This window comes from Meriones unguiculatus, chromosome 17, assembly GCF_030254825.1.
Source record: "Meriones unguiculatus strain TT.TT164.6M chromosome 17, Bangor_MerUng_6.1, whole genome shotgun sequence".
NCBI lineage: Eukaryota > Metazoa > Chordata > Mammalia > Rodentia > Muridae > Meriones > Meriones unguiculatus.
This window is the reverse complement of record NC_083364.1, coordinates 17,975,313-18,001,059: the sequence shown is the minus strand read 5'-3', so window position 1 is coordinate 18,001,059 and position 25,747 is coordinate 17,975,313. Positions and strand designations below refer to the sequence as shown.

Genomic DNA, 25,747 nt, shown 5'->3' with positions numbered 1-25,747 from the left:
AAACTGTGGGTGTCTGTGAAAGACAGTAAATGTCTGTAGGAATCTCTAGGTGTCTGCATATCTAGAGGAGTCTTCTGTGTTTTTAGAAGTCTGTAGGTGTCTGGAAAAGTTTGTAGGAGTTTGTAGGTGTGTATAGGAGTCTTTAGGGGCTTGTAGGTGTCGGAGGGTGGCTATCTGAGATTGTGTGTGTGTGTGTGTAGAGTCTGTGGGTATGTCTAGGAGCGCATGGGTGCCTGGAGGAGTTCGTAGATAACTGTAGGCAAGAGTGTGTGTCTGTAGTTGGCTGTTACGTCTGTAGGTGTCTGTGGGCATCTCTTGGTATCTGTAAAAGTCTGTAGGTGTCTGTAGAAACATGTAGGTGCCTCTTGGGGTCTGTGGGTTTTTCTAAGAGTCTATTGGTGTCCCTAGGAGTCTATAGGTGTTTCTAGAAGCTGTGGGCGTGTTTTGGAGCCTGTAGTTGTATGTGGGTGTCCTTAGAAATCTGTTGGAGTCTGAATGTGACCGCGGGTGTCTGTAGGAGACTGAATGTCTGTGGAGTGGAGTAGTTGTCTGATGGAGGCTGTGGGTGCCTGTTGACATCTCTACGTGTAGGTAGGAGTCTGTAAAATCTGTAGGTATCTATAGGTGACTGTAGGTGTCTCTAGGAGTCGGTAGCTATCTGTAGGTGATGATACGTTTCTGTAGGAATCTGTAGTTATAATAATTTGTGAATGTTTGTTGAAGCCTCTGTTTGTATCTGGAGGAGTCCCTGAGTGCCTGGAAGGGTCTTTATGAGTTTATAGGGGTCTGTAGGTGACTATATGTGACTGTAGCATCTGTGCGCGTCTGTGATGCAGTCATTATGTGGCTGTAGGCATCTGGGGGTGTTTATAGGGGTCTCTGGGCGTCTATAGAAACCTGTAGCTTCCTGTAGGCATCTGTTTGTGTCTGTAGGAGTCTGCCAGTGTCTGTAGATGCTTGTAGGTATCTTCAGCACCTATGGGTGAGCTTAGGTGATCATGGATGACTGCAGGAGTCTGCTGGTGTCTGTAGGTGACTCAGGGTAGGTGATTGTGGGTGTTTGTACACAACTGGAAGGGACTCTAAGTGACTGCAGATGTCTGTGGGTGACTGTGGGTAACTGTAGGAGTCTGTAGGTATCTGAACAAGTCTGTAGTTTACTGCATGTGGCTATGGTGTGTCTTTAGGTGACTGTAGAAGTCTATAGCTGTCTGTAGGAGTCTGTAGGTGTTTGCAAGAGTCTGTAAGTGCCTATAGGTGTCTGTAGGCATCTGTGGCTGTCTGTAAGAGTCTGTAGCTTTCTGTACATGTATGGAGGAGTACGTGGGTGTCTGTAGGCGTGCTTAGGAGTCTGTTGATGTCTGTAGTTTTAGTAAGAATCTCTAGGTGTCTGTAGGAGTCTGTAGGTGTCTATGAGAGGCTGTGTGTGTTCTCGAGAGACTATTGATTTCTGTAGGTGTCTATGAGAGACTGCGTGTGTTCACGAGAGACTATTGATTTCTGTAGGTGTCTGTAGGTGTTTGGAGGAGTGTATGAGTGCATGTAGGAGCCTGTAGGTATTCATGGGTATCTATGGGAGATTGTAGGGATCTGTAGCAGACTGTAGATATTTGTAGGAGTGTGTGTGTTTATAGGGGTCTGTAGACATCTGTAGGCATCTGTGGCTGTCCCTGGCTGTCTATTGGAGTCTGCAGGTATCTTTAGACTTTTTCTCTTGGTGTCTGTAAAAGTCTGTAGGTGACTTAGGAGTCTGGAGGTGTCTGTAGGATTAGGTAGGTGGCTACAGACATCTATAGGTGACTAGAGGAGTCTGTGGGTGTCTCTAGGTTTCTGTGGGATTCTGTACATGTCTATAGGTTTCTGTGAAAGCTGGTAGGGGTCTATGGGTGAGTGTAGGGGTCTATGGGAGAGTGTAGGGATCTATGGGTGAGTATAGGGGTTTATGGGAGAGTGTAGGGGTCTATGGGAGAGTGTAGGGGTCTACGGGAGAGTGTAAGGATCTATGGGTGAGTGTAGGGGTCTATGGGAGAGTGTAGGGGTCTATGGGAGAGTGTAGGGATCTATGGGTGAGTGTAGGGGTCTATGGGAGAGTGTAGGGGTCTATGGGAGAGTGTAGGGATCTATGGGTGAGTGTAGGGGTCTATGGGAGAGTGTAGGGGTCTATGGGAGAGTGTAGGGGTCTACGGGAGAGTGTAGGGGTCTACGGGAGAGTGTAGGGGTCTATGGGTGTCTGTGAAATCTGTAGGTGTCTGTAGGAGTGCTTAGACGTCTCTAGGTGTCTGTAGGTTTATGAAGGAGCATGTCGATGGGTGTATTTACGATACTGTTGATGTCTGTGGGTTCAATGGGATTATCTAGATGCTTGTGCATGTCTAGAGGAGCGCAGAGATGTCTGTGTTTTTAGAAGTCTGTAGGTGTCTGTTTGTAAGAGTCTGTAGATGTATATAGAAGTCTGCAGGCATCTGTGGGTGTCTGCAGTTGTCTATTGGAGTCTATTGGTGTTTGCAGATATCTCTAGAAGTTTGTAGGCATCTGGAGGTGACTAGATGAGTCTGTGGGTGTCTTTAGGAGTCTATAGTTACTTAGCAGTCTGTGGGTCTCTGTAGGAGTCTGTAGGGGTCTGTAGACATCTGTGGGTGTCTATAGGAATCATTAGGAGTCTGAAGGTGACTGTAGGTATCTGTAGACATCTGTAGGCATCTCTGGGTGACTGCAACCGTCTGTAGAAGTCTGTAGGTGAGTGTAAGAGTTTGAGGTTCCACAGGAGTCTGTAGGTGTCTCTAGGTGACTATACAAGTCTGTGGGTTTCTGTAGAAACCTATAGTTTTTCTCTAGCAATTTACTGTTGTCTGTAGGTGACTATATGACTGTGTGAGTGTCTGTGGGAGTCTGTGGGTGTCTGTGGGTGTCTGTGGGTGACTGAAGGTAAGGGGAGATGATCACAAGTGATTGTAGGTGACGGAGTGAATGTCAGTGATTGTAGGTGCCTGTAGGTGATTAGAGCTGTCTGTGGGTGATTGTGGGTTCTTGTAGCTGCCTATAGGTGACTGTGGGTGACTGTAGGGGTTTGTAGGTTGTGGCTGCTATCTCTGGGTGTCTGTAGGAATCTATAGATGTCTATAGGCATCCTTAAGAATCTATAAATGTCTGTAATACTCTGTTGGTTGCTCTGGGCGATTGTAGGTGTCTGTAGGATTCTGTCTGTAAAACACTTTGAGTGTCTGAAGTTGCCTGAGGGTGTCAGTAGGTGTTTGTAGTTGACTGTGAGTGATTTTAGGTGTCTGTGGATTCTATAGGTGTCTTCGGGTGATGTAGGCAGCTGTAGGTTACTGTAGGTCACTGTCCTTACTATAGGTGACCACAGGTGACTGTAGACAGTTTGAAGTATTTCTAGATATCTGTTTATGGAGGCTGGTGTCTGTGGGTGTCTGCAAATGACTGTAGAAGTCTATAGATGTGGGGGAGCATGTGGGTGTCTGTAGATTGTATTGTTACTGTAGGAATCTGTGGGGGCCTGAAGGAGGCTGTAGCTGTATGTAGGTGACTGTACCTGTGTTTGGGTCACTATAGGTACCTGTAGGTGACCATGAGTAATTGTAGAAGTCTGTAGTTAGGAGTCTGTAGGTGATTATAGGAGTCTGTGGGTGTCTGTAGATGTTTTTAGGTGTCTGTACATTTCTGTAGGAGTTTCTTGTCTGAGTTTCTGTAGGAATCTCTAGGTGTATGTACATGTCTGAAGGGTAGGATTTTGTAGGAGTGTGTAGGTGTGTGGAGGTCATTATAGGGGTCTGTGGCATCTGTAGAAATCTATAGGTGTCTGTATAAACTTGTAAAATTCTGTGACTGTAGGTGTCTGTGGGTGACTTAGTTACATGTAGGTGACTGTAGGTGACAACAGGTATTTGTAGGTGTCTGTAAGTATCTGTAGGTGTCTGCTGGTGTCTGTAGGTGACTGAATTTACAAGTAGGTGACTGCAGGTGAGCATGGGTGACTGTATGAGTCTGTAGGTGTCAGTTCAATCTGTAGTTGACTGTTAGTGTCTGTGGGGATCTATAGGTGACTGTGGGAGTCTATGGGTAACTGTAGGGATTCGGTATCTGTAGGTGTCTGTGGGTGTCTGCAGGAGTCTGTGGGTGTCTGGAGGAGACTGTGGGAGTCTGGGGTGTCTGAAGATGACTATAATAGTCTGTAGAAGTCTGTATAAGCCTATAGTTTTCCTAGCTGTCTATAGCTGACTGTAGGAGTCTGAGATATTTGTAGGTGTCTACTTTTTGTAGGAGTCTGTGGTGTCTGTAGGTTTTGTAGTGATCATGGGTGACAGTAAGTGGCTGTGAATGGCTGTAAATGTCTTTTGAAGTCTATAGGTGACTGTGGGTGTTTGTGAGTGCCTGCAGGTACCTGTAGGTGACTGCAGGTGAGCACTGGCGGCTGTAGGAGACTCTCAATACCTGTAGGCCTCTGTATGTGACAGCTGGTGTCTGTAGATGACTGTGGGAGTCTATAGGTGTGTGGAGGAGCATGTAGATATTTTTAAAGGTCTGTACCTGCCTGTAGGAGTTTGGCTGTCTACAGCAGTATGTAGGTTTTTCTAGGTGTCCATAGGTAACTGTAGGAGTCTTTGGGAATGTATAGTCACTATAGGAATCTGGGGGCATCTGTAGGAGGCTGGAGGTGGCTGCTGGCATCTGTGGGTGTCTATAGTAGTCTTTATAAGTCTGTAGAGTCGTAGGTATCCTTAGCTATCCATGGGAGTTCTGTAGGTGTCTGGAGGAATCTGCAGATCTCTGTAAGATCACATGGGTGTCTGTAAGAGCCTGTGGGGTTTTGTTGGGATCTGTAGGTGTCTCTGTGTCCGTACAAGTCAGGAGGTCTCGGTAGGAGTCCATGCAATTTTACAGGTGACTGTAGGTGTTTGTGGAGGATTCAGGTATGTGTGCGTGACCTTGGGTCACAGATGACTGTGGAGTCTATAAGTGTCTGCAGGCGTTTGTAGGTGACTGCTGGCGTCTGCGGGTGTATGTAGGAGTTTATAGGTGATTGTCAGTGTCTGTGGTGACTAAAGGCATCTGTAGGTGACTCGGTTACTGTGGTGACTGTATGCATCTTAGGTATCACTGGTAGTCTGCAGTTGACCACTGGTGTCTGTAGGAGTCTCTATGTGTCTATAGGGGTTTGGAGGTGTCCATATGTGTCTACAGCTATCTGTTGAAATGTATAGTCATATGTAGGTGACTACAGCACTCTGTAGTTATCTGTAGGAGTCTTATGTGGATGTGGGAGTCTGTTTGTAGGAGTCTGAGGGTCACTGTGGATGGTTGCAGATGACTGTAGGAGACCATGAGTGACTGTAAGTGACAGTAGGTGTCTATGGGAGTCTGTAGGTGACTGATGGTGCCTGTGGGTACCGTAGGAGTCTGTAGGTGTCAGTTAGAGGTCTGTAGGTCTCCACAGGGATCTGTGTCGATGGTAGTCTGTGGGTGTCTCTGTGCACCTGTGGATGTCTGTAAAAATGATAGGTGTCTGTAAGAGTCTGAGTGTCTGCAGGATTCCATAGGTGTGTGTAGGGTCATTAGGACTCTGGAGGGGTCTGTAGGGGTCTGTAGGTGACTATAAAAGTCTGTGGGTGTCTCAGCAATCTATAGTTGTGTGTAGGAGTGTGTGGGTGTTAGTAGGAATCTGAAGGAGTCTGTAAGTGTCTTTTGATGTCTGTAGGTGACTGTAGGTGTATGTGGTAGTCTTTAGGAGTCTGCCAGACTCTTTAGATGTCTTTAGGTGTCTGTAGGCATCTGAGGGTTTATGTAGGGATCTATAGGTGTGTGTGAGTCTGTAGGTATCTGTAGATGACTTTACGAGCCTGTGGGGGTCAACAGGAATTTATAGTTGCTATAGCAATCTGTGGGTGTCTTAGGGGGCTGTGGGTATCTGTATGAGGGTGTAGGTGTCCGGAGGCGTCTGTGGGTGTCTGTGTTTGTGGGTGTACACTTTGTACAAGTCTGTAGGATTCTGTGGAAGACTGTAGGTGTCTGTATGTCTAAAAAATATTTTGTATTTATTTATTTTATGTGTATGAGTGCTCTAGCTGCATGGATGCCTACATGCCAGCAGAGGGCATCAGATCCCAATATAGATGGTGTGAGCCACCATGTGGTTGCTGGGAATAGAACTCAGGGCCTCTGGAAGAGCAGCCAGTGCTCTTAACCTCCGAGCCAGCTCTCCCGCCCTGTTTTATAGGTGTTTGTAGTTTATAAATGTATGTGCATGTTTGTAGGAGTCTGTAGATTCAGTAAGAGTCTGTGTGTGTAGAATCTGTGTCTGTAGAAGTTTTATGTGACTGATAGTGTCTGTGGGAGACAGTAGGTACTTGTAGGTGACTACAGGGGACTCACGTGAGTGTTTAATCCATTTGAAAAGCAGGTGACCCGTGGCATTATTGTATGCATGCACAGCTTTTATCGGGGTTAACTTTTCTGCAGTTCTAAGCACAAATTTGGGTCCTCCCTCACATTAGCCATAGGCTCAACCAAATCCCCAGCTCCTCACGAGGGGACCCTGGGCAGGCTCTCCCCCCACTTATGTCCTGTTTCTGTTTGCCCCAGCTATCTGGAATTGGTAATCATCCTGCTTCAACCTCCCAAATAGAACTGAGATGACAGTTCTTCCCCAGGCCTGCATGTTCCTGAGTGTCAGAAAACCTTCTTAGCCAGGCAGGGGTGGCGCACGCCTTTAGTCCTAGTACATGGGAGGCAGAGGCAGGCAGAGCTCTTCAAGTTCGAGGCCAGTCTGGTCTACGGAGTGAGTTCAAGGACAGCCAAGGCTACACAGAGAAACCCTGTCCCCCCCCCCAAAAAAAACCCAATAAAACAAAAATAAAAACAAACAAAAGAAAAACCTCTTAAAGGAGATGGCTCTGTGGCTTAGAGCACTTGTTCTTCTGAAGGGTCTGGGTTCGATTCCCAGGGCCCATATGATGGCTCATCACCATCTTTAACCCCATTTCCAGAGGATCCAATACCCTCTCCTGGCCTCTGCAGGCATGTAGTGCAAACATCCATGTAGACAAAACCACTCATATTCATTAAATATACACATATATGTGTAATGTATAATGTATATATGTATGTATATAACCTCACATGGGCTGTTTTTTAAAAAGGTGCATTTATATGTTTTACGAATGCTCTATCTGCTTGCATACCTACACTCCAGAAGAGGGCGTCCGATCCCAGTATAGACGGCTGTGAGCCCCCATGCAGTTGCTAGGAATTGAACTCGGGTCCTCTAGAAGAGCGGACAGTGCTGAGCCAGCTCTCCAGCCCCCTCACACGGACTCTCGCGGAGAGGAGGCATCCACAGATAGTATATACAACCAGTGGGTGTGGCCACTTACCAATAAAACTTTATTGATCAAGGGGGTGTCCAGGATCTGGGAGCGGGATTCGCTCTCCTCTGGTGAACCTCGGTTTCTGTTCATCAGATCTCACTGGTCATGATCCCACCGCCCCGGGAAGGGTTCGCTGCGCCGTCACTGTCCTTTGCCAGCGCACACACGGGGTACCGCTTGGCAGCAACAAGGAGAGAAGTGCGTGACCAACACCCCGGGCACTGTGGTCTCAGACAGAGCCGCCAGCCTTCGCTGCTGGAGTCCACACTGGGGACCCTTGACGCCCGCCCCACCGCCCCACCCCTTCCTGCAACGAAGCCTCATTCAAACAGGACGGGTTCCTGGGTGGGTGCCTGTCCCCGCAGCGGCTGAATTCGCTAAGAATCGTGTCCCTAACCCCCAGCCACGATCCTGGCTTGTGCTATGTTAGTGCCAACCGCTTGGAGCCTACCTCACGCCAGGCTCTGGACTCACCACCCGCACAGCAGCCCTGGCCAGTCCAGTTCCCGGGACCGCAGGCTTCTGTGGCCCGGCAGGCCCTGCGAGCTCCGGGCCAGGGGAAGCAGTTCCCTGAGCGCCGTGCCCCCGTGCCCAGCCTTCCGCCCTGGCACCTGGCCAGCTGGACGCGGCCTTCTGCACAAGTGTCCAGGGCAGGCTGGGGGAGGGTGGGCTGGGGAGGGCGGGCTGGGGAAGGGCAGGCTGGGGAGGGCGGGCCGAGGAAAGGCCAGTGCGCCGCCCCCTCCCGCTGCCTAGGAAACCCCAAGCTACTCAGCCTCTGGGACAAGCTCTGTGCGGTGCAGAAACCCACCCCTGCCCTTGTTGGTTCGGCCCTTTAATCACCTTGTTAAAGGCCCCTAGAGGGCACCGAGCTTCGGGCCACCCTCGGTGCTCTGGCCACTCCTTTGTTCCGGCACTGGCCGCCTCGGACGCCATCTGAGCCTCAGTTTCCCCCCCAAAGAGGAAGCATGTTTGATAGTCCTGAGTCTAGCATCCACGAAGTGTGATTACCCGGTATCAGCTGCGTCCCTGGTGATCAATCAGCTGAGGCCACCTATGCGCCAGGCGTGCAATTCAGTGGCAAATGCCAGGCTTGTCCAAACAAGGCCAATGGAAAAGCCACGGTAAGAATTCGCCCGCCCCCGGGACGAGTGAACGCTGGTCCGCACCCCACGGTAGGGCGCCTGGGAGGAGGGGAGCCTCAGGCAGGCGTGACACACGGCACCCCGGAGGGGGCCCACCCAAAGGCCTAAAAAGCTGCCCCGTGGTAGGACCCGCACCAGGATAGGGAGCGACATGAAGCGCGGGACTGTCGCACAAAGGGCGCCCCTCCTCCCGCAGAGTTCCGGAAGAGGGACTTGATGTTCACTGCTTCACAGCCGCGCTCCGCGGGAGATGGACAGGACCCAGTGACACCAGGCTGGTCAGCCCAGCTGCGGGACAGGAAGATTGGGAGTTCAAGGGCTGCCTGTTAAGAGACACAACGCCTCAAATTAAAAAAGAAAAAGGATGGGGGCGTGGTCGGAAGCGAAGCCCTGGCTAGAATCTCCCAGTGATGGGCTGGGGGCGTGGTCAGAGTGGAGCCCCGCCCAGAATCCCACAGTGAAGGGCTGGGGGCGTGGCCTACATCTGGCCCTTGCTCTTTTAGAGGTGACGGATTGTATTTCCCACCGTCCAGTTGGACAAACTGAGACTCTTACCCCAGAGCCACTCACTGGCAGAGCTGGGCCTTGGGGTGTCCAGCATGGGGTGTCATCTGCCCCTCACCCCTGCGTCTGGTGCAGGGTAGTCCCCAGAGGAGCGGCCTTAACGTCACTGTGACCATCCTCAGTTCCCGCAGGAGCTTCAAGCTCCCACCATCGCCTTCGCCACAGCAAGTGTCGGAAACCGGAGTGCCAGCTTCCGGCCTGCGGGGCAGCCCCGGATTTCCTGTCATTGTGGCTCACGCCGGTGCGCGCACCTGGTCTGTCTTCCCCTCAGTGTGGACCCCCTAGGCGAGTGTCCTGCACGGAACATGGGCCAGAGCATGGGCCGTGCCCAGGGCCTCTGCGTCATCCTCCAGGCCCATCAGATGGCCGGACAGGCACACCTACACACGGGGATACCGAGGCACAGAGCGTGGCCTTCAGGTGGCAGAGCTCCAGGGGCGGAGGCCAGAGGAGCGACGGCCCCGTGGCATCTGTCTGCCTCAGTTTCCCTCTTCGGGGCGAGACACCGAGCTCCTCGCAGTGCTGAGCGCCGCGGGTCCCTGGCATGTGCGGGCAGCTCTCGGGTTCCAGGCAGCTCGGTGCCCACGCCCAGCAGTGCGTGCCAGGCCCGCCGGGCAGCGGTGCCGGGAAGCCGCGCTGGGCCTCAGCTGCTGTCCCTGAGATGGGGAGAAAGCTGCAGAGAGGAGGCAGTCTCAGTTCCTCTCCTGCTTCAGACACCCGAAGCTGGAAGTCCTACTCGCTGTCCTCCTCGAGTCGGTTTTGCCTCTCCCCCTTTCCCAGATGTTTGGAAAGGGGGAGATCTCACAAAGGAGGTCAAGGAGGCCTGGCCTCCTGGTCGCCGGTGGGCGTGGGTCTACCCAGTATCCCATGTGCGAACCAGCGTGATCTGCCTGCCACAGGCGGCCGCGCGGGTGTGCAGCCGGCCTCAGTTTCCCTACCTGAGAAAGGAAGGCAGCGTTGCTGGGGGAGTGGGCGCACTGATCGATCGCCCCTCTTAGCGCAGAGCACTGAGCCCGCCCGGGCTCCCGCTCAGCCAGGCCCAGAGGCAGCAGCGGTGAGCCAGCTCCGGGTGAGGGCAGCGCCAGGAATAAAGATGGAATCGGCGGCGTCAGGGGCAGCCGACAGCAGCGGCCAATCAGACGCCGCGGACCTGCAGCCTGGCTAATCAGAAGCCAGGCTAGAAGACCTCCAGCCAATAGACCATCCCGACGGGCCAGGTCCCGCCCCCAGGTGACAGGCTATGGGCGGGGCTGGCCTTCCGCGCACTTGTGAGGCCCAGGCCCGCCCCGGACGGACAGACAGACAGACAGACAGACAGACTCCGCCTGGTTCATATCCATACTCACCTCTTTGCTTTTGAACCCGGGGCTCACGTAGCCCAGGCTGACCTCCAGCTATGATCCAAGGATGATCCTCAACTACCTACCCCAGGCCCCCGGCAGGGGTGACTGGTGCGTCACCGCGGGCCTGGCCTCTCCTCGCAGCCACGTGGAAGGCTGCTCCCAGGGCCTCGTTTCCTGGTCTGTGAAATGGGTGTGAAGACACCAGCCCAGGCCCTGAGGACCCCTCCGCCACCACCCCGCGCCCAGAACTTCGGGTCCTCTGAGGCTGAGAAGCCGTAGATGGGGAGAGGGGGGACGTGGGCGGTGACCGCTCAAGCGCCCACCCGTGACATTCACTCCTCAAACACACGTGTCCACGCCGTGGCCCACGCCCGACTCTCCAGACTCAAGCAGAAGGCTCTGTAACAGAAGGTCAGCCTCGGCTACACAGAGTGTGGGCCAGCCTGGACTATATGATCAGAACTTGTCCCCCAAACAGAGTCAACGAGAGGGTGGGAGCATGGCTGTGGGGTGCTCCCGCAGCGAGGCCACACCCACTACAGCTCAGAGTTGACAAACCCCGAGTTCAAGCCCCAAGCTCAGCAGTTCTGTGCTGGGTGACTCTCGAACCATCTCCCACCCTCTCTGTGCTTCTGTTCCTTCACTCTAGAATCAGAAATGAAGACAGAGCGAACCTGAATCTCTCTCTGTAGCCCAGGCTGGCTTTGAACCCCTAAGGCAGTCCTGCCTCAGCCTCCCTGGGGCGGTAAAGGATGGCAGGCGTGTGCCAGCCGGACAGTGAGTGGCACCCATGCCCTGCTGTGCAGACCCAAATCTAGCTGACCTTGGCGCTAACGCGTGACCCGGCTGTGATCCCAACCCCCGCTCCCGCCGCACCCCAGCTCGTTCTGCGGTTTGCAGAAGGCTCTCTCTGTGTAGCCCAGGCTGCCCTGAAGTCACCACCGTTGAGCCTCAGTTTCCCCGCCTATAAAGGTAGGTTCAAGAAAGCGTTTGCAGGACTAAATGATCGGATTAGAAAGACCTGGTGCGGCCGCCGCACCTGGGAAATTAAGACTCCAACCTGACCGCAGCCCCAGCGCGTGCTCTCTCTTCTCTAATTATTTTTCTGTGCGGCCCTGGCTGTCCTGGACTCGCTTTGTAGCCCAGGCTGGCTTGGAACTCACAGAGATCCGCCTGCCTCTGCCTCCCGAGTGCTGGGATCACAGGCGTGCGCCACCGCACTCAGCTCCTTTTTTTGTTTTGTTTTTTTGTTTTGTTTTGTTTTTTGACACAGAGCCTGAGCACCTCGCCAGGGCTGGTTTGGGCTGGCCCACCTCCTGCCTGGCCCCCATCATTGAGCGCGGGGCTCCCGATTAGCGGAGAGGGCCTGGGGGTGAGGCGAGGGGGTGGCGGGCGGCCCCGGGCCTGTGCGTCTGGGAGCCCTCCCGGGCCGTCCTCCCGCTGCCCACCGCCGTGGAGCCCGGAGGGGGCGGGGTGGGCGCCCCGGGGGCCGCGGAGACCCCCAGAGGGGTGCGTGGCACCTGCCAGCCCCGCAGCGCCGACCCCCCCAGCAGCCCGGGGGCTCCCGCCGGGCGCGCCGCGCCGTGCGCGACCCGGGGCCGCCCGCACGCGTGTCCGCGCCGCGACAGCGCCCGAGCGCGCGCGCGCCCGCGGGAGGCGGCCTCGCGGCCGGGGGATGCGGCGGCGGACGCCGGAGCGGCGGCAGCCTCGGTCCGCAGCCGAGGAGCGGCCGGGGCGCCGGGCGCGCGGGGAGAGGCGGCGGGGGGCGGGCCGGGGGAGGGTCGGCGGGCGGGGCGGGCGGCTCCCCGCGCGCCTCCCCACGCGCCTCCCCGCCGGCCGTCGCCTCGCCGCCCGACGCCATGGTACGTCTCCGCCCCCGCTCCCACTCCGCGCGGGGGGACCCTCCCGGGGCGCCGCGCGTGGGGTCGGGGGGGGCGCTGCGGTTTCTGGGAGACGCGGGGAGGGCGCAGGGCTGCGGTCCCTCCTCCCTCTCTCCTCCCTCCCTCCTTCCCCGGGGGCGGGGCCGGGCCCGGGCGCCGCGGGGACCCCGGTGCGGCCCGCGGGGCGCGCGGGGCGGGACGCGCGTGCCCCCCCGCCGCCCCCGGCCCCCCGCTCCCCAGCCCACCCGCGTCCGGGACTCGGCGGCGCGCGCAGCCTAGCGGAAAATGGCCGCTGCGCGCGCTCGCCCCGCCCACGCCGCCGGCCGCGCCCCCGGGGCCGCGCTCGCCGGGCTGCGGCCGGGGCCCAAGCGCGCGGGGTGCGCGTGCGCGGGAGGACGCCCGCACCGGGCCCGCCGCGGAGCCCGCTGCTCGGGAGGGGGGTCCCCGCGCCACGCCGGCTCGTTTCCCAAACACGGCTCGGCTGGGCCGCCGGCGCCTGCCGGCCTCTCCCCGTCCTCCCGCCCCCTTACGGGGTGTTCGGGGAAGGGGAGCGCGGGGGCCGCCGCCCCATCCCCCCGCCGTGCGGTGGGCGGGCGGGGACGCGGCGTCCTGGGCCTGTGGCTCAGCGCCCTCCGCAGCGCGGCCTGCGCCGGCCCCAGGGGACACCCTGCCTTTCCCTCTCCACACCTCGGAGTCCTCCCCAGAGCCTCAGTCTCTCCTCTGCGACATGAGGAGGGCCCCCTTCCGACACCCCGGCCTGTCACCACCACCCGGCCCGGTCGGCTGGCTCCCTCGGTGGTGACACCCGAGAACTGCAGTGGGGTCACAGACCGAACCACTGGAGAACTCCAGTCCCTTCTCCAAAGTTTGTTTTTTGGGGGGTGGGCTGGGGGCGTGGCTGGGGGCGGAGCCCCACCTGGAATCCCCAGTGAGGGGCTGGGGGCGTGGCCACCGGGCCAGCTTGCTGAAGGGGTGGGTTCTGCCCCAGAGGAGCAGGTACCGCTACAGGAAGCTCCATAGTCGTGGTCACGCCCGTCACCCTCGTTGTCCGAGGGGTCTCCGCTCGGCCCCCCGACCGCAGCTCCGCAGCCCAGCCACGCAGTCGCTTATAAAGCAGCCCGCCTGCACAGCGTTGCATCAGGAATTCAGGGCTAGTCCGGGCTACCTGTGACCCTGGCTCCCAAAAACCAACACACAAAAAAAGGGTTCCCTGGCCTGGGTCCCCAGCACGGCAGACTGCCCCGGGGACAGGTGTGAGCTGTCACTGCCAGTGTGGCGCGGCTTGAACCCACAGAGCCGGAGACGCTTATCCCGAACCCCCGCAGTGCTGCGGTATTGGTTTCTGAGCGGGTTCCCTGCCCGGATGGGGCAGGTCAGGGGTCAGCCCCCCTTTCCTGGCGGTACACCATTTCAGCTTGTCCCCTCCTGAGGCCTTTGCACGGGTTGTCTCCCGTCGTGATGGTGCGTCTCGGTTGGTGTGGAGGTTTGTGCTGGGGGTCACCTCCCCTCCCTTCCTGAAGTTGTGTTAGGGACGATCCCAGACTCGCCCGTGGGAGGAACAACAGCAAAATGACTTGATTTGATCTGATTTTACAACTCACTGTGTAGACCAGGCTAGCCTAGAACCCGCAGAGATCCACCTGCCTCTGCTACCGGAGTGCCGGGATTAAAGCCCTGTGCTACTATGCCGGGCACACGTGTCCGTGTGCGCCACGCGAGGCGGAGGCCAGAAGGGGCGTCGGGTCCCAGGAGCTGCAGGCACAGGTGGTTGTGAGCCAACCTGTGGGTGCTGGGAACTGAACCCCGCCCTCTGCAGGAGCAGCTGGTGCTGTGACCACTGAGCTGTCCCTTCAGCACCCTAACGTTTCTGTCCCACCGAGGTACTAGTCTAGCGTCTGCCTGAGCCTCCTGCCCTTGGCGCACTGTCCCTCAGGGCAGGTGCCTGCTTAGAGACCCACGGGGGAAACTGAGGTTCCGAGGGACTACGCTGTTTGTTGGCTGGGGCAGAGCCGCACCCCATTGTTCCTGTATTGAACCTACTGTGTGCAGCCCCTAGTGTGGTCAAGGTGGGCTTGTGTAGCCCAGGCTGGCCTTGGGCTTGGGATCCTCCGCCTGGCATCCCTGCCATGGGCCATGGCGTCCCAGGACAGAACCTCAGCTCTGCCTGGTGTTTTGGCTGCTGTCGGTGGGCGCGCCTCATGTTGGCTGCCCTAGTGTCAGTCTCCTCCGGAGGTGTGGCCGTGGACCGGGTGACCCAGTGGTCTCCTCGGAGCCTTGGCTTCCCTGGCGTGACCCCAGGAGAGAAATGACTGAAATGTCCCAGGCTTGTAGGAATCCGCGGACACTGGCGGGGGCGGGGGGCAAGGGGCTGGGGGCTGGCAGCAAATGCCTCCTTCAAAAAGGCGACCTCCAGCTGTGCAAGGCCAGCACACCTGTCCTCCCAGGGGGCTGAGGCGGCAGGGTCAGGTGATCAAGGTCATCTTCAGCTACATAGTAAGTTCAAGGCCAGCCTGGGCTACTTGAGACCCTGTCTCAAAAGTAATTATAGTTCAAAAAGAAAGAAAGAAAGACAGAAAAGAAATGTGGAGTTAGTTGGAGTGAGGTGTGTGTGTGCCTCAGTTTCCCCGTATATGAAATAGGCAGCCTGGACACTGAGCTAAGCTTGGAGACCCATGCCCCTCCGTCACCCCACTCAGCCCTTTAGTAGTGCCAGAGCCTGGCCTGGCTTGGGGTCCTGCAGAGACCCTCCCAACTGCTGCTGGGCTACTTGCTGGCCATCTCAAGGAAAGCCTCCCCCTCCCCCTGACTGGCACAGGTGGGGTTGGCAGGTAGAGGGGGAATGGGGTGCCGCAGAGACCCAGGTGGGGTGTGGGGGCAGCTAGGGGCCGAGCCCCAGCTCCTCCTGTCCCAGGTTGCCGCGTCCTCATGCCCCGAGCGCAGACGCACATATCTGGGGGGGAGGGGACGCAGGAGTCCGAGGGCCATGGCTTGTTTGCTTGTTTGTTTGTTTGTTTGTTTGTTTGCTGTCGGCGATTTCTTTGAAAGTTGGATGCAGGCGGCGGGGAGAGAGCGGGGGCGGGCGGGCGGGAGGCGGCGCGGGGCGGGGAGGACGGCGGAGGGAGGAGCGGGAGGCGGCTGCAAAAATGACTCAGTAAGTTCGGCGGCCGCTCGGCCTCTGCGCCTCCGGTGCCAGCGCCCCGGGATGTATTCCTCCCCGCTCTGCCTGACCCAGGTACGCACCCCGCGCCCGGCCCGGCCCCGGCCCGCACCGCGGCTCCACCTGGAACCGCATTTTTGCAGACTGGAACCTCCCCTCCGCAGCGGGGGTGGGAAAAAAAAAGGCGCGCGCGTCCTCCCTACCCACCCCTTTCCAGGCCAGGGTGTTCCTGGCATGGATCTGGGGTGCGGGCAGCTCTTGAGATAGGGGATCCCATCGTCTTTAAGCCTGGTTGCACACTCGGAACCCCGCATTCTGAACCCCTACTTTGATCTGAATCGGCTGTTTTGGGGACTCTCATCCCACCCGTCTTGGCTGGATGTGGGGGAGCGGGCTGGCCTTCCCCCCCACAGCCTTCATCCTTTGCCCCCAGGAAGCATGAGGTCCCCTCCAGATGGAGAAGCCGAGTGGGTGCCCGTAGGAAGCCCCCGCCCGCCCGCGGGGCCGATCTTGGGGTTCCCTGCTGCCCCGTGGGTCTCCCTGGCTGTGAGGGACCGGGACCCCCAGGCTGTTCACAAGTCCTCGCTTTCCCAGGTGGCCGCCCCCCCCAGCTGGCAGTGCCCCTCTTCATTTCAGGCCCACGTGTGCGCGGGAGGGGGAGGGGCGCGCGAAGTTGGCGCGCGGGGGGGAGGGGCGGCCTTGCTGGTGTCCATCGCGGTCCCCCCCCTTCCCCGGCTCAGCTCCCCCCCAGCTCCGCATTGATTCTTGAATTATTGAGCCGAGCAGGCGCTGCCAGGCGGCTGGCGGGAGGAGCAGAGGCCAGGGCTGGAGGAGGAGGTGGAGGAGGAGGAGGAGCAGGAGGAGGAGGAGGTGGTGCGGAGGCAGGGGACTGGTGGACACTGCAGGCTGCGGACTAACTGGCCAGCCCAGCACCTGCCCTGCCGCTCTCCCCTGGCTGGGCTCCAGCATCTGAGGGAGCGTGGGAGGGGGGCAGCCATCCCGCTGGGGGTCCCCCTGTAAGGAACCCCCCCCCACGTCTCTGGGCCCCTAGGAGCCTGAGCCTTTCTTTTCCAACTCCACAGCCCTCCTGAGATTTGTGTGTGTGTGTGAGACTCTTTCTTGCCTCAGTTTCCCCGGAGACAGACAGTGGTCTCCAAACTGTTAAGTGCGATGCTGGGGTCTTGCAATTGTCAGATGTCCTGAGGAGAACTTTGTGAGGGGTGCAGTTGTTTTTGTTAGGGAAGGTCCAGGTGGAAGGTCTCAGGGGCAAGATGGGGGAGTGCCAGCCCCCTTTAGCTTGGCAAGAAACGAGGTTCTCTGTCCCCAGGGGGAGGCTCCCCTTCCGTAGGAACCCCAGCTTGCCCTACCCAGGGTTCCCTGCTGACCTTGGAAGAGTGCAGGCCTCAGTTTCTATTTAAAGCCAGATTTGGGGAAGGGGCCCCCCACAGCCCAGGAAAGGCATCACTCGGCTGCCCGGACCCTGAGGGTCTGTGCTGAGTGATGCTGGGCAGCCGCAAGCTCTGCGGCAGACGTGGCCGGCTGGAGGGAGGCCTGGGCACGTGGAATTCCCCGTCCTGGCCTGCCACAGTCCAGCCTTCGCCTAGGTTGCTGCTGGGAGCTGTGGGTGGGGGCGACCCCGGTGCTGGCTTCCTTCCAGGGAACTTGCTGTGTGGCCTTGGCCTCAGTTTCCCCCACAGGCGGATGTGGGTCGGCCTGGCGAGGGAGGACAGGGAGCAAAGCCCAGGGCAGCAGACTGAGAGCGGAGGGGGCAGAGGCAGAGCAAGTCGAGGGGAGCTCGGGTTGGGGTCCCCTCCCACACCTGCGAGAGCCCACTCACCGCTCTCCCGCCCTGGGGTTGCCCGGGAGCTCCGGAGTCCCCCTGAGCCCCAGCTGCAGTCCCTCCGGCTCCTCGCCAGCCCAGGCTGGGCTGGAGCCTCAACTGTGGGGGCTCGGAAGGACCCCAGCAGCAGCGCTGAGGCCCCACGCTCCTGGCCCTGCCCCCATGTGCTTATGCTGTGTGCCTTGACCTCTCTGTCTGTCTGTCTGTCTGTCTCTCCTCACCCATCCCTCCCAAATCAGCTAATTTTACAGCCAGGGTTCAGCCTGAAATAACTCCTTTGGTGATCCTACCAGATCCTACTGGGAGCCTGGCCCGGGGAGGGGTTGGCCCTGATGTCAGTGCCCATGCTAAGGCCACCAGGTGCCCCGGGAGGGTTCTGGGAGCCCCGTGGGTCCCCTGTCCCGGCTGTCACTCTGGGCGGTGACTCAGGCCCCTTCTCACTTTTACTCTCAGGAGGAAGCGGCCATTACTTCCATGAATCCCCGAGCTGAGGCTTCCCTCCCCCTCCCTTTCTCCTCCCTCCGTCTCTCCCTCCCTCCTCTTCCCGCCCTCCCGCCCCACGTTAGTTATTCCGGGTTTGGGGCCAAATCCCTGTTGGCTGAGGTTGAGGATTCCCTGGGCCTGGGCTGAGGCCACCTCCCTCCTCCATTCATTCCTTCTCATGGCTTCACCTCTGTCTGCTGCCATCCTGGTAGAGGGGAAACTGAGGCAGCACAGGGCACCTGACTTTTAAGGTTTCTTGGGGGGGCAGGGGTATCAGAGAGGGTAAGAACTGGCTCGGAGCACCACAGCATTGGCTCAGCCCTCCGGGAATCCTCGAGCGGACTCGCAGTGACAGGAGCCCGGTCCCCGTCCCCTCCACCCCCCTCCTCGCTGCGGAGAAGGTGCCTCTGCCTCGGCTGAGGCCTGTAAATCAGGGCGCTGGATTCTGGCGAGTCAGCGTTCTGGCCTCTGCTCCCTCTCCGGCTCTTCCTGCCTGCGGAGCGGCGCCCTGCACCAGACACAGGCGCCTCCCGCCTCCTTCCTGTCCCCTCCTTCAGGCCTCTGTGCAGCCCCCCACCGCCCGGCCATGCCCGCCCACCCTCCCCAGGTAGCCCGGGTTTTTGGAAATGGGAGCCCTTCACTTTAACCTGGAATGGCAGTGACAGCCTCGGCTCCTGGGGGGTTCTTCCTCACACCCTAGATAGAGTATGCAGAGCACAGTAGGTGGTCCGTAAGCACTCAGCGGGTCACACAGAACTGGGAGACAGGGTTTGTGCCCCTCCGACACCCCTAGATGCCACACCCATGGTCCAGAGCTAGGTATACAGTAGGTGCCTAAAAAATGCTGCTGCCGTGGCCTGTTAGCCCACAGGCATTTCCCAGCTTCCCCTCATCCTGTTGCTGAAGTGAAGCAGACATGAGGGGGGGTGATAGGGGACAGTGGTGACCCCCAAACATGTGGGCACACAGGAGGTCAGAGGTCCTCCACAGGTGTCTCCTTAGTGGGGGTCTGTCTTGTTCTGAGACTTTGACAGGAGGTCGGGATTTGAACTCAGGTCCTGATGCACACAGTCACCTCACCCAACCCCATCTCCTGCCCTGATCTCTAGTCTGACCAGCTCCTGGCTGCTGCTGGGGTATGTAGTTCAGGGTGACTTGGAAGGAGACAAATAGAACAAAAGATTCGCCAGGCTGCAGGGCAGTGGTGGCGCCTGCCTTTAATCCCAGCACTCATTTGGGAGTTCGAGGCCAGCCTGGTCTACAAAGTGAGTCCAGGGCAGCCAGGGCTCCACAGAGAAACCCTGTCTTGAAAAACAAAAAAGATCCACCCAACATGGTGGTGCAGGTACACCTGTGACTTTAGGGCTCGGGAATCTGAGGCAGGGGCATTATCATGAGATTGTGACCCTGTCGCAATAAATAAATAAATAAATAAATAAATAAATCAATAAAATTATACAAAAAGAGTATCTGTGACCAAGGCCACAGTGAAGGCTCCACAGGGGGTTGTGGGAGTGTGGGGGTGTACCCTCCCTGTCTGCATCAGGCTGGCAGACGTGAGCGCTCAGCGAAGGAAGCCCCTGCCTGGCTGGGGGAAGGGTTCCTCGCCACAGGTGCCAGCCCCCGAGCGCTGGGGGACGTGGGCACCTGTCACCATCCTAGGCTAGTGCTCTCACTCCTAGAAAGTTCCTGTAGGCACCAGACCCCTCACCAGCCACATGGGGAAGGGGCTGGGGTTTGAAGGACCCCTCAGAGTTTGGGGGGGGACACCAGCAGATTCTCAGAACTGCAGTTGGGTTTGTAAGGGAGCCTGGGTTCGGGGAGTGCAGCTGACGGCCCTGGACCTCCACATCCAGAGAACGGGGTGGGGAGGCGGGGGGGGTGGGGGTACCAGGCCAGAGGCCCAACCTCAGGAAAGGCCTGCTTACCAGCCCCTCCCACAGTGTCCATGAGGCCTCTGCCAGTGAAGGTCATTGGCTGGAGAAGGCTTGAGAAGGCTGCGTGAAGGAGGGGACACAGGGGCGGGTCATCTAGGGGCGCGTAGGAGTTCAGGAGGGTTATCAGCCCCTGGCCAGTCTTGACCCTCTCCTTTGTCAGTGCCCGAGAGGCCCTCGTGGAACTATGGGACAGAGAGGGCCTGCCTGAGCAGGAGAGGACAGGGAGCATGGCCAGCAGGTCTGTGACCCGGTTACTTGGTGTTTACTTTCCTGGCCAGCTGGGGCCACCAGTGACAGTGATGTGGGTGTCCACCAACCATGGCCTCCCTGAGGGGGCATGACCTAGGGAGCAATGACAAGTGGGGCTCAGAGGGCAAATGCACTTAGAGTGACTGTAGAGACAGGACCCCGGGATGCCACCGCCCCGCCCTTCCTGGCCCCCACATCATCCTTTGGGCCAGTGACCCGCCATCACGCTGTTAACCCAGCCTGGCGGAGGGCTCTGTGATGCTGGGCAGGTTCCTGCTGTCTCTGGTCTCACGTCAGACCCAGGAAGAGCCCGCTGCTGCTCCCCCAAGACAGCCCGAGCTCCCCAGCTCCTCCCCAGCTTCAGCAGCCAGTGTGGGGGAAGGGTGGGAGCCCCCCCCCAGGTCCAGGCCAGGCCACAGCTGTTCCAGTGACTCACACCTCAGAGGACACTGGCCTGGGGATGGGGTGGCCCGGCCTGGCCTCCTCGGGCTCACCAGCTATTTTCAGAGGTTTGGTAATAGGTGACATTTGGTGTCCTGGCCCTGGGGTGCCAGGACATTAGAGCCCAGAGTGGGCTGGTGCTGAAGGGCCTGGCAGGTGATCCGGGGGGGTCCGGAGGAGACGCCCCCCACAGGCCAGCGGCCTGTCGGCTGTCCCTTTGAGGACCTGTGGGACCTTGAGCAGACCTCTGCCTGGCCTTAGCCTCAGTTTCCCCATCATGCCGCAGGTGATAGAGCTCTAGAGGTACTCCCTGTCCACCGTAGGGATGCCTGACTCCTGTCCTGACTCCCCACGGCCCCCGCCCCACCCCCAGGGACAGGGACAGGACTTGATTTTCCCTTCAATTCTTCTCACTTTGTGGCTGAGAGTCAGGTCCTGGTGGTCTCAGGATGCCCCTCCCCACTCCCGTATAGGGAAGGACACCCCAGGCCGGTCCCAGGGGGAGCCTGAGAGCTCCCCCCCCGGCTGTCTCCACGGGGACACACTCAGGCCTGTGGCCCCCCACATGCTTTGAGCACCACTGTTTTCTTGGCCCTGCCTTCTGCAGTTGGGTACCCCATAACTGGACCGCAGGAGGCAGCTGCCATGAGGGGCTGATGCAGGCATCCTGTATCCCGCTCTGTTCTGTCAGTAAAGCTTTATTGTCGGTCAGCTGTGCTGCCGCTTTTCCCTGAGCCCAGGGTAAGGTGTGACCAGCGCGTGTTGGGAGGTCTTGCTTTGCTGCGCTCAGGCTCCCATCCTGAAAGGACATGCTGAGTGTGGGGAGCCTTGGCTTGGGACCGCTCCCGATCTCGGAGCCTCAGTTTCCCCATCGGGGACATGGGTATCCCCCAAGGTCCCCAGCTCGCAGTGTCGTCTCCTGTGGGCTGTCCAGGGCTTCATCTCCCCATCTCTGGTAGGACGGTCGGGGCCTCACTTTCCTCGCCCGGGCAGCGTGTCTGCGGTCACCGGGCCTCGGTTTCTCCACGTGGGCGGTGGGCCTGCGTTCCCCGGGGCCCCAGCTTCCCCACCTGTGTGCCGAGCCTGAGTGTCTTCGCCTCTCCGCAGGATGAGTTCCACCCGTTCATCGAGGCGCTGCTGCCGCACGTGCGCGCCTTCGCCTACACATGGTTCAACCTGCAGGCGCGCAAGCGCAAGTACTTCAAGAAGCACGAGAAGCGCATGTCCAAGGACGAGGAGCGCGCGGTGAAGGACGAGCTGCTGGGCGAGAAGGCCGAGGTGAAGCAGAAGTGGGCCTCGCGGCTGCTGGCCAAGCTGCGCAAGGACATCCGGCCCGAGTGCCGCGAGGACTTCGTGCTGGCCGTGACCGGCAAGAAGGCCCCGGGCTGCGTGCTGTCCAACCCTGACCAGAAGGGCAAGATGAGGCGCATCGACTGCCTGCGCCAGGCCGACAAGGTGTGGCGCCTGGACCTGGTCATGGTCATCCTGTTCAAGGGCATCCCGCTGGAGAGCACGGACGGCGAGCGGCTGGTGAAGGCGGCCGCCTGCGCGCACCCCGTCCTGTGTGTGCAGCCCCACCACATCGGCGTGGCCGTCAAGGAGCTGGACCTCTACCTGGCTTACTTCGTGCGCGAGCGCGGTGAGTGTGGGCGGGGGCCGCGCGGGTGGTGGTGGTGGTGGTGCTGTGGACAGGGAAAGGGTCGCAAACGGGGTCCTGGTCAGAAACAGTTATCACCGCCGATGGCAAGCTCGTGGTCAGGACCTGTGCGATGTCCGTGGCCAGGGGTGGGGCCGTGATCAGTCAGTGTTGGGCCATGGTCAGGGTCAGATGGCCAGGGGCGGGGTCAAGGGGAGACCGTGGTCAGGGGGCATGGTGGGGCTTAGGATCATTGTCAGGGACCTAGTAATGGTGGTCATGGCTATAGTCAGGAGCTGAGCCATGGACAAGGGCAGGGGTGGGGCCATGGACTGGGGCAGGGCCTTGGGGGTGCAGGGTCTTGGGCCAGCAGAAAAGCCTCACTGGGAGGCACAGTCAGGGCTGTAGTCGGGGTCGGTCCATCAGGGACCAGCATCTGTGTAGACCTGTCCTGCCTCCAAGTGAGCAAGACCCCATCAGGCCTGGGAGAATGTGGAGCCAGAGGAAGGAGCGGCCATTAAAGGTCCAGCCTCCACCTGATGGGACCCAGTAGCTCCTGGGGAGCACAGGGTGGTGGGCATAGTGTCCACAGATCTAGGCAGGGGGAGCAGTCTGTGCCCTAGACCCTGATAAGGGACTGACTTGGAACTGGGGAGTGGGCGTGGCCAGAAGGGGCGTGGCCACTCGTGTCTACTTTGTGATGTTGCTGGAGGTGTGTGGACAGAGGCCAGGAGATGGGGCCTTACTTGTGGGCAGGGCCGTGTCAGTCCCTACCCACCTCCCTCTCTATCCGAGTTGGGGCACCCCAAGTTGGAGTAGGGGGAGGTGAGGCCCGTGCTAGGACCATCCCGGCGTGGGCCGGCAGGATGCGCCAGGCAGAGGCTTGGCTGTGAGGTTGCCAGAGGTCCGTGCTCCGTCTGAGGGTCCGCTTTGGAAGCCACCAGGGTCCCCAGTATCCACTGGGGACTTTTCCGGGGCGCCAACGTGGGTCACGGGGAGAGAACCCATCTGCGTGGCAGAGAGGACAGCCCTGGGCCTGGGGGGGGGCTGGCCCTGGCTGGGTAGGTTCAGTGGATCCCTGTCTTCCCTGTGCCTCAGTTTCCAGCCCCGCCCACCCGTGTGGCGCTGGCCAGGGCCTCCCCCAGCACTGACCTTGAGTCTGGCTGCCATTGACCTCAGCCTCCGCCCAGTCCCTCCCCTACCTCCCGTCAGCCCCCAGCTGTGTGGGTCAGAGGCTGCTGAGGCGCAATGACGCGGGCAGGGGAGGGCTGGGGGTCCAGGCTCCTCGGCATTCAGGTCCCGGGCTCTCCCCCGCCTCCTTGGAGCTGAGCTGATAAAAATTTCAAAGGCGCTTTCTGCTGTGTCAGCACAATTTCCCCTTGTCTCCCCTCCCCCACCCTCCTCTGCCCAGCGGTGGGCGGGAGACATCTTCCCACGGCTCACCCTCCTCAGCCACCTGCGTCCCCTGGAAGCTGGGGAGAGCCAAGGTAGGCTAGGTTGGCATCCCACAGCCTTGGTGCCAGCAGGCTGTGTGGTCCAGGCATGTCCGTCTCCTTCTCTGTGCCCCATATCCTTATCTGTGACGTAGGAGGCTCACAGATAGGCACCCTGAAAGTTGCCTGGAATAAGAAAGAAAGAAAGAAAAAAGAAAGAAGGAAGGAAGGAAGGAAGGAAGGAAGGAAGGAAGGAAGGAAGGAGAAAGAAAGAAAAGAAAGAAAGAAAGAAAGAAAGAAAGAAAGAAAGAAAGAAAGAAAGAAAGAGAACAACAAAACACAGCAGCAGAGGGATGGCCACCATCAGTGACAGGCTTCAGCCTTTGCCCACTGTGTTCCATTTCCCAGAATGCTTTTCCCCCAAGCAAAACTCCTGAACATGCTCCAAAACCCCAGTTTCCATCTCCATTTTGTCAGACAGTGTTTGGAGGCCTTAGGTTGCCCTGTAGGCCAGCTCTGGCTGCCTGCCTCAACTCCCCTGTGCTGGGACCAGAGACCTGAGCCACCGTGCCCATCCCCAGCCACTCTCCTGGAGTCTGGGCAGCGGCCTGCAGCGCAGAAGCCAGTGTGACAGAGGGTCAAAGAGGAGAGCTGCCTGGGTTGTCACAGCCAAGGGAGAGCCAAGGCCTTGCCAGGGCCACCACCGCCTCCCCTCCCCCTCCTGGCACCTGCCGTGGTGGAGAGGTCAGCCCGCCCACCTGTGCTTCCCTGTGAGTTCCGGAGAGACAGCCTCCCCCCCCCATCCCCCCCGCCTGGCCCTCCTGCCGCATGGGTTTCCAGGCTCCCCTAACACGAGGGCGGCAGAGCTTGGGGGGCGCAGGGTCAGTGTTGGGGGTCTGACGTGGCAACAGTTTACATTAGTGAGGGTCTGGGGCTGGCCCCCCTGGGCTCAGTCCCCACACAAGTACCGCCTGTGGTCATGGCAGCACTGGGGAGTTCAGGGCCAGCATCGGCTACATGCTGACTTCAAAGCTGACCTTGTCTCAAAAGAAGAAGCGGGGGGAGCAGGGAGCCCAGGAAGAAGTCAGCTAGGGCAAACGTCCTGGGGTCGCAGGAGCCCAGAGCCCTAGAGAGGGAGCCTGCAGGGAGCCCTGGGACGCGGAGAGTTGTGGGTGGGGGCCAGCGCGGGAGGAGTGGTGTCGGGCTCCTGGCTGGCCCTGCCTTCTGGAAGGAGTCTGGGAAAGCTGGGCCACAGGAGAGGCGCTGCCAGCCCGCCCAGCCCGCCCTGCCCCCCGCTGGCAGCCTGCGAACCCGAAGCGCGGGCGGGCGCCATGCCAGGGGGGGAGGGGTGCCAGGCCCGCCCAGGCCGGCAGCTGCCAGCCCAGATGGTGTCCATGTGCTCGTCATGGCCGGACTCGCTTCCCGCCAATGGCCACAGGGACAGGATGGCGGCCACGGCAGGACACAGAGCGGCAGTGTGGGCGCGGGTGCCAGGAGAGGGGCGCTGGGGCGCTGAGATGGCGGGAGGCGGGCTTGGGGCCAGGAAGGATTCACCCCTTCTTCGAGGGGGATTCTAGGCGGGGCTCGACCCCTGGCCACGCCCCCAGCCCCTCACTGGGAGGACTGGGCGGGGCTCCTCCCTCGACCACGCCCCCAGGCAGCTCCTCACTGGGGGTTATGGGAGGGGTCCACTCCGACCACGCCCCTACCCATCTCCTCCCTGGGGTGCTCTAGCAGAGGGCTCCTCCCTTGACCTCGACCCCAGGCAGCTCCTCTGTGGGGGATTGTAAGCAGGGCTCCTCCTTTGACAAGGCCACAACAGCCACCGTGGTCCAGTGTGTCCCTCCCCGAGGGGACGGGTCCCCCACTTCTTGCCATCGGCTGAGCTGTGACACCTCAGCCGAGAGCCTAGGGAACATATTGAAACTCCGGGGGAAACAAAGTCCATCAAGGCACAACCCGCCGGTCCCCATGGCACCGAGACTTCAGGCCGGGGCTACGGAGTGAGACTCAGCGCCCCCAAATACCACACTGTGTGCACCCTTGAAGCTAGCAGGCCCACAGTCAGCTCTTCATCCCGCCATGGCTTAGGAGGATCCACGGCCACACATGCCCTGTGGTGTCTCACTGTGGGGGGCAGGGTCACCCCGGCCCCCGCGTTCTGGGGCTCAGCGGCGGACGGTACCCCCACACCTGTGCCTGCCACAGTTGGTGCCCTGGCCTTTCGCCCGGGCCCTGCTGGGGGGCAGCTCGGGACATC

General features: G+C 59.3%; 1 protein-coding gene and 1 long non-coding RNA gene across 5 annotated transcripts in view; one reads left to right on the top strand and one right to left on the bottom strand.

Annotated features, from left to right (window-relative positions):
• The window catches only part of Nfic (nuclear factor I C), a 59,770-nt gene that overhangs the window by 14,356 nt on the left and 19,667 nt on the right, over positions 1–25,747 (top strand). For 2 of the 4 annotated variants that reach the window (XM_021636830.2, XM_021636828.2), the window contains exons 1-2: positions 15,399–15,543; positions 21,526–22,057. In XM_021636830.2, the coding sequence (XP_021492505.1) occupies positions 15,514–15,543; positions 21,526–22,057 (562 nt within the window). In that variant the 5' untranslated portion in view covers positions 15,399–15,513. Of the gene's footprint in view, positions 1–12,061; positions 12,294–15,398; positions 15,544–21,525; positions 22,058–25,747 lie in introns of those variants that run through there. The other 2 variants (XM_021636829.2, XM_060371169.1) reach the window with 2 other exon arrangements.
• LOC132648770 (uncharacterized) lies at positions 7,376–11,949 on the bottom strand. The gene is made up of 2 exons (XR_009587179.1): positions 9,080–11,949; positions 7,376–8,847 (listed from the first exon to the last, which is right to left on the bottom strand). It is a non-coding gene; the product is annotated as an uncharacterized LOC132648770 (long non-coding RNA).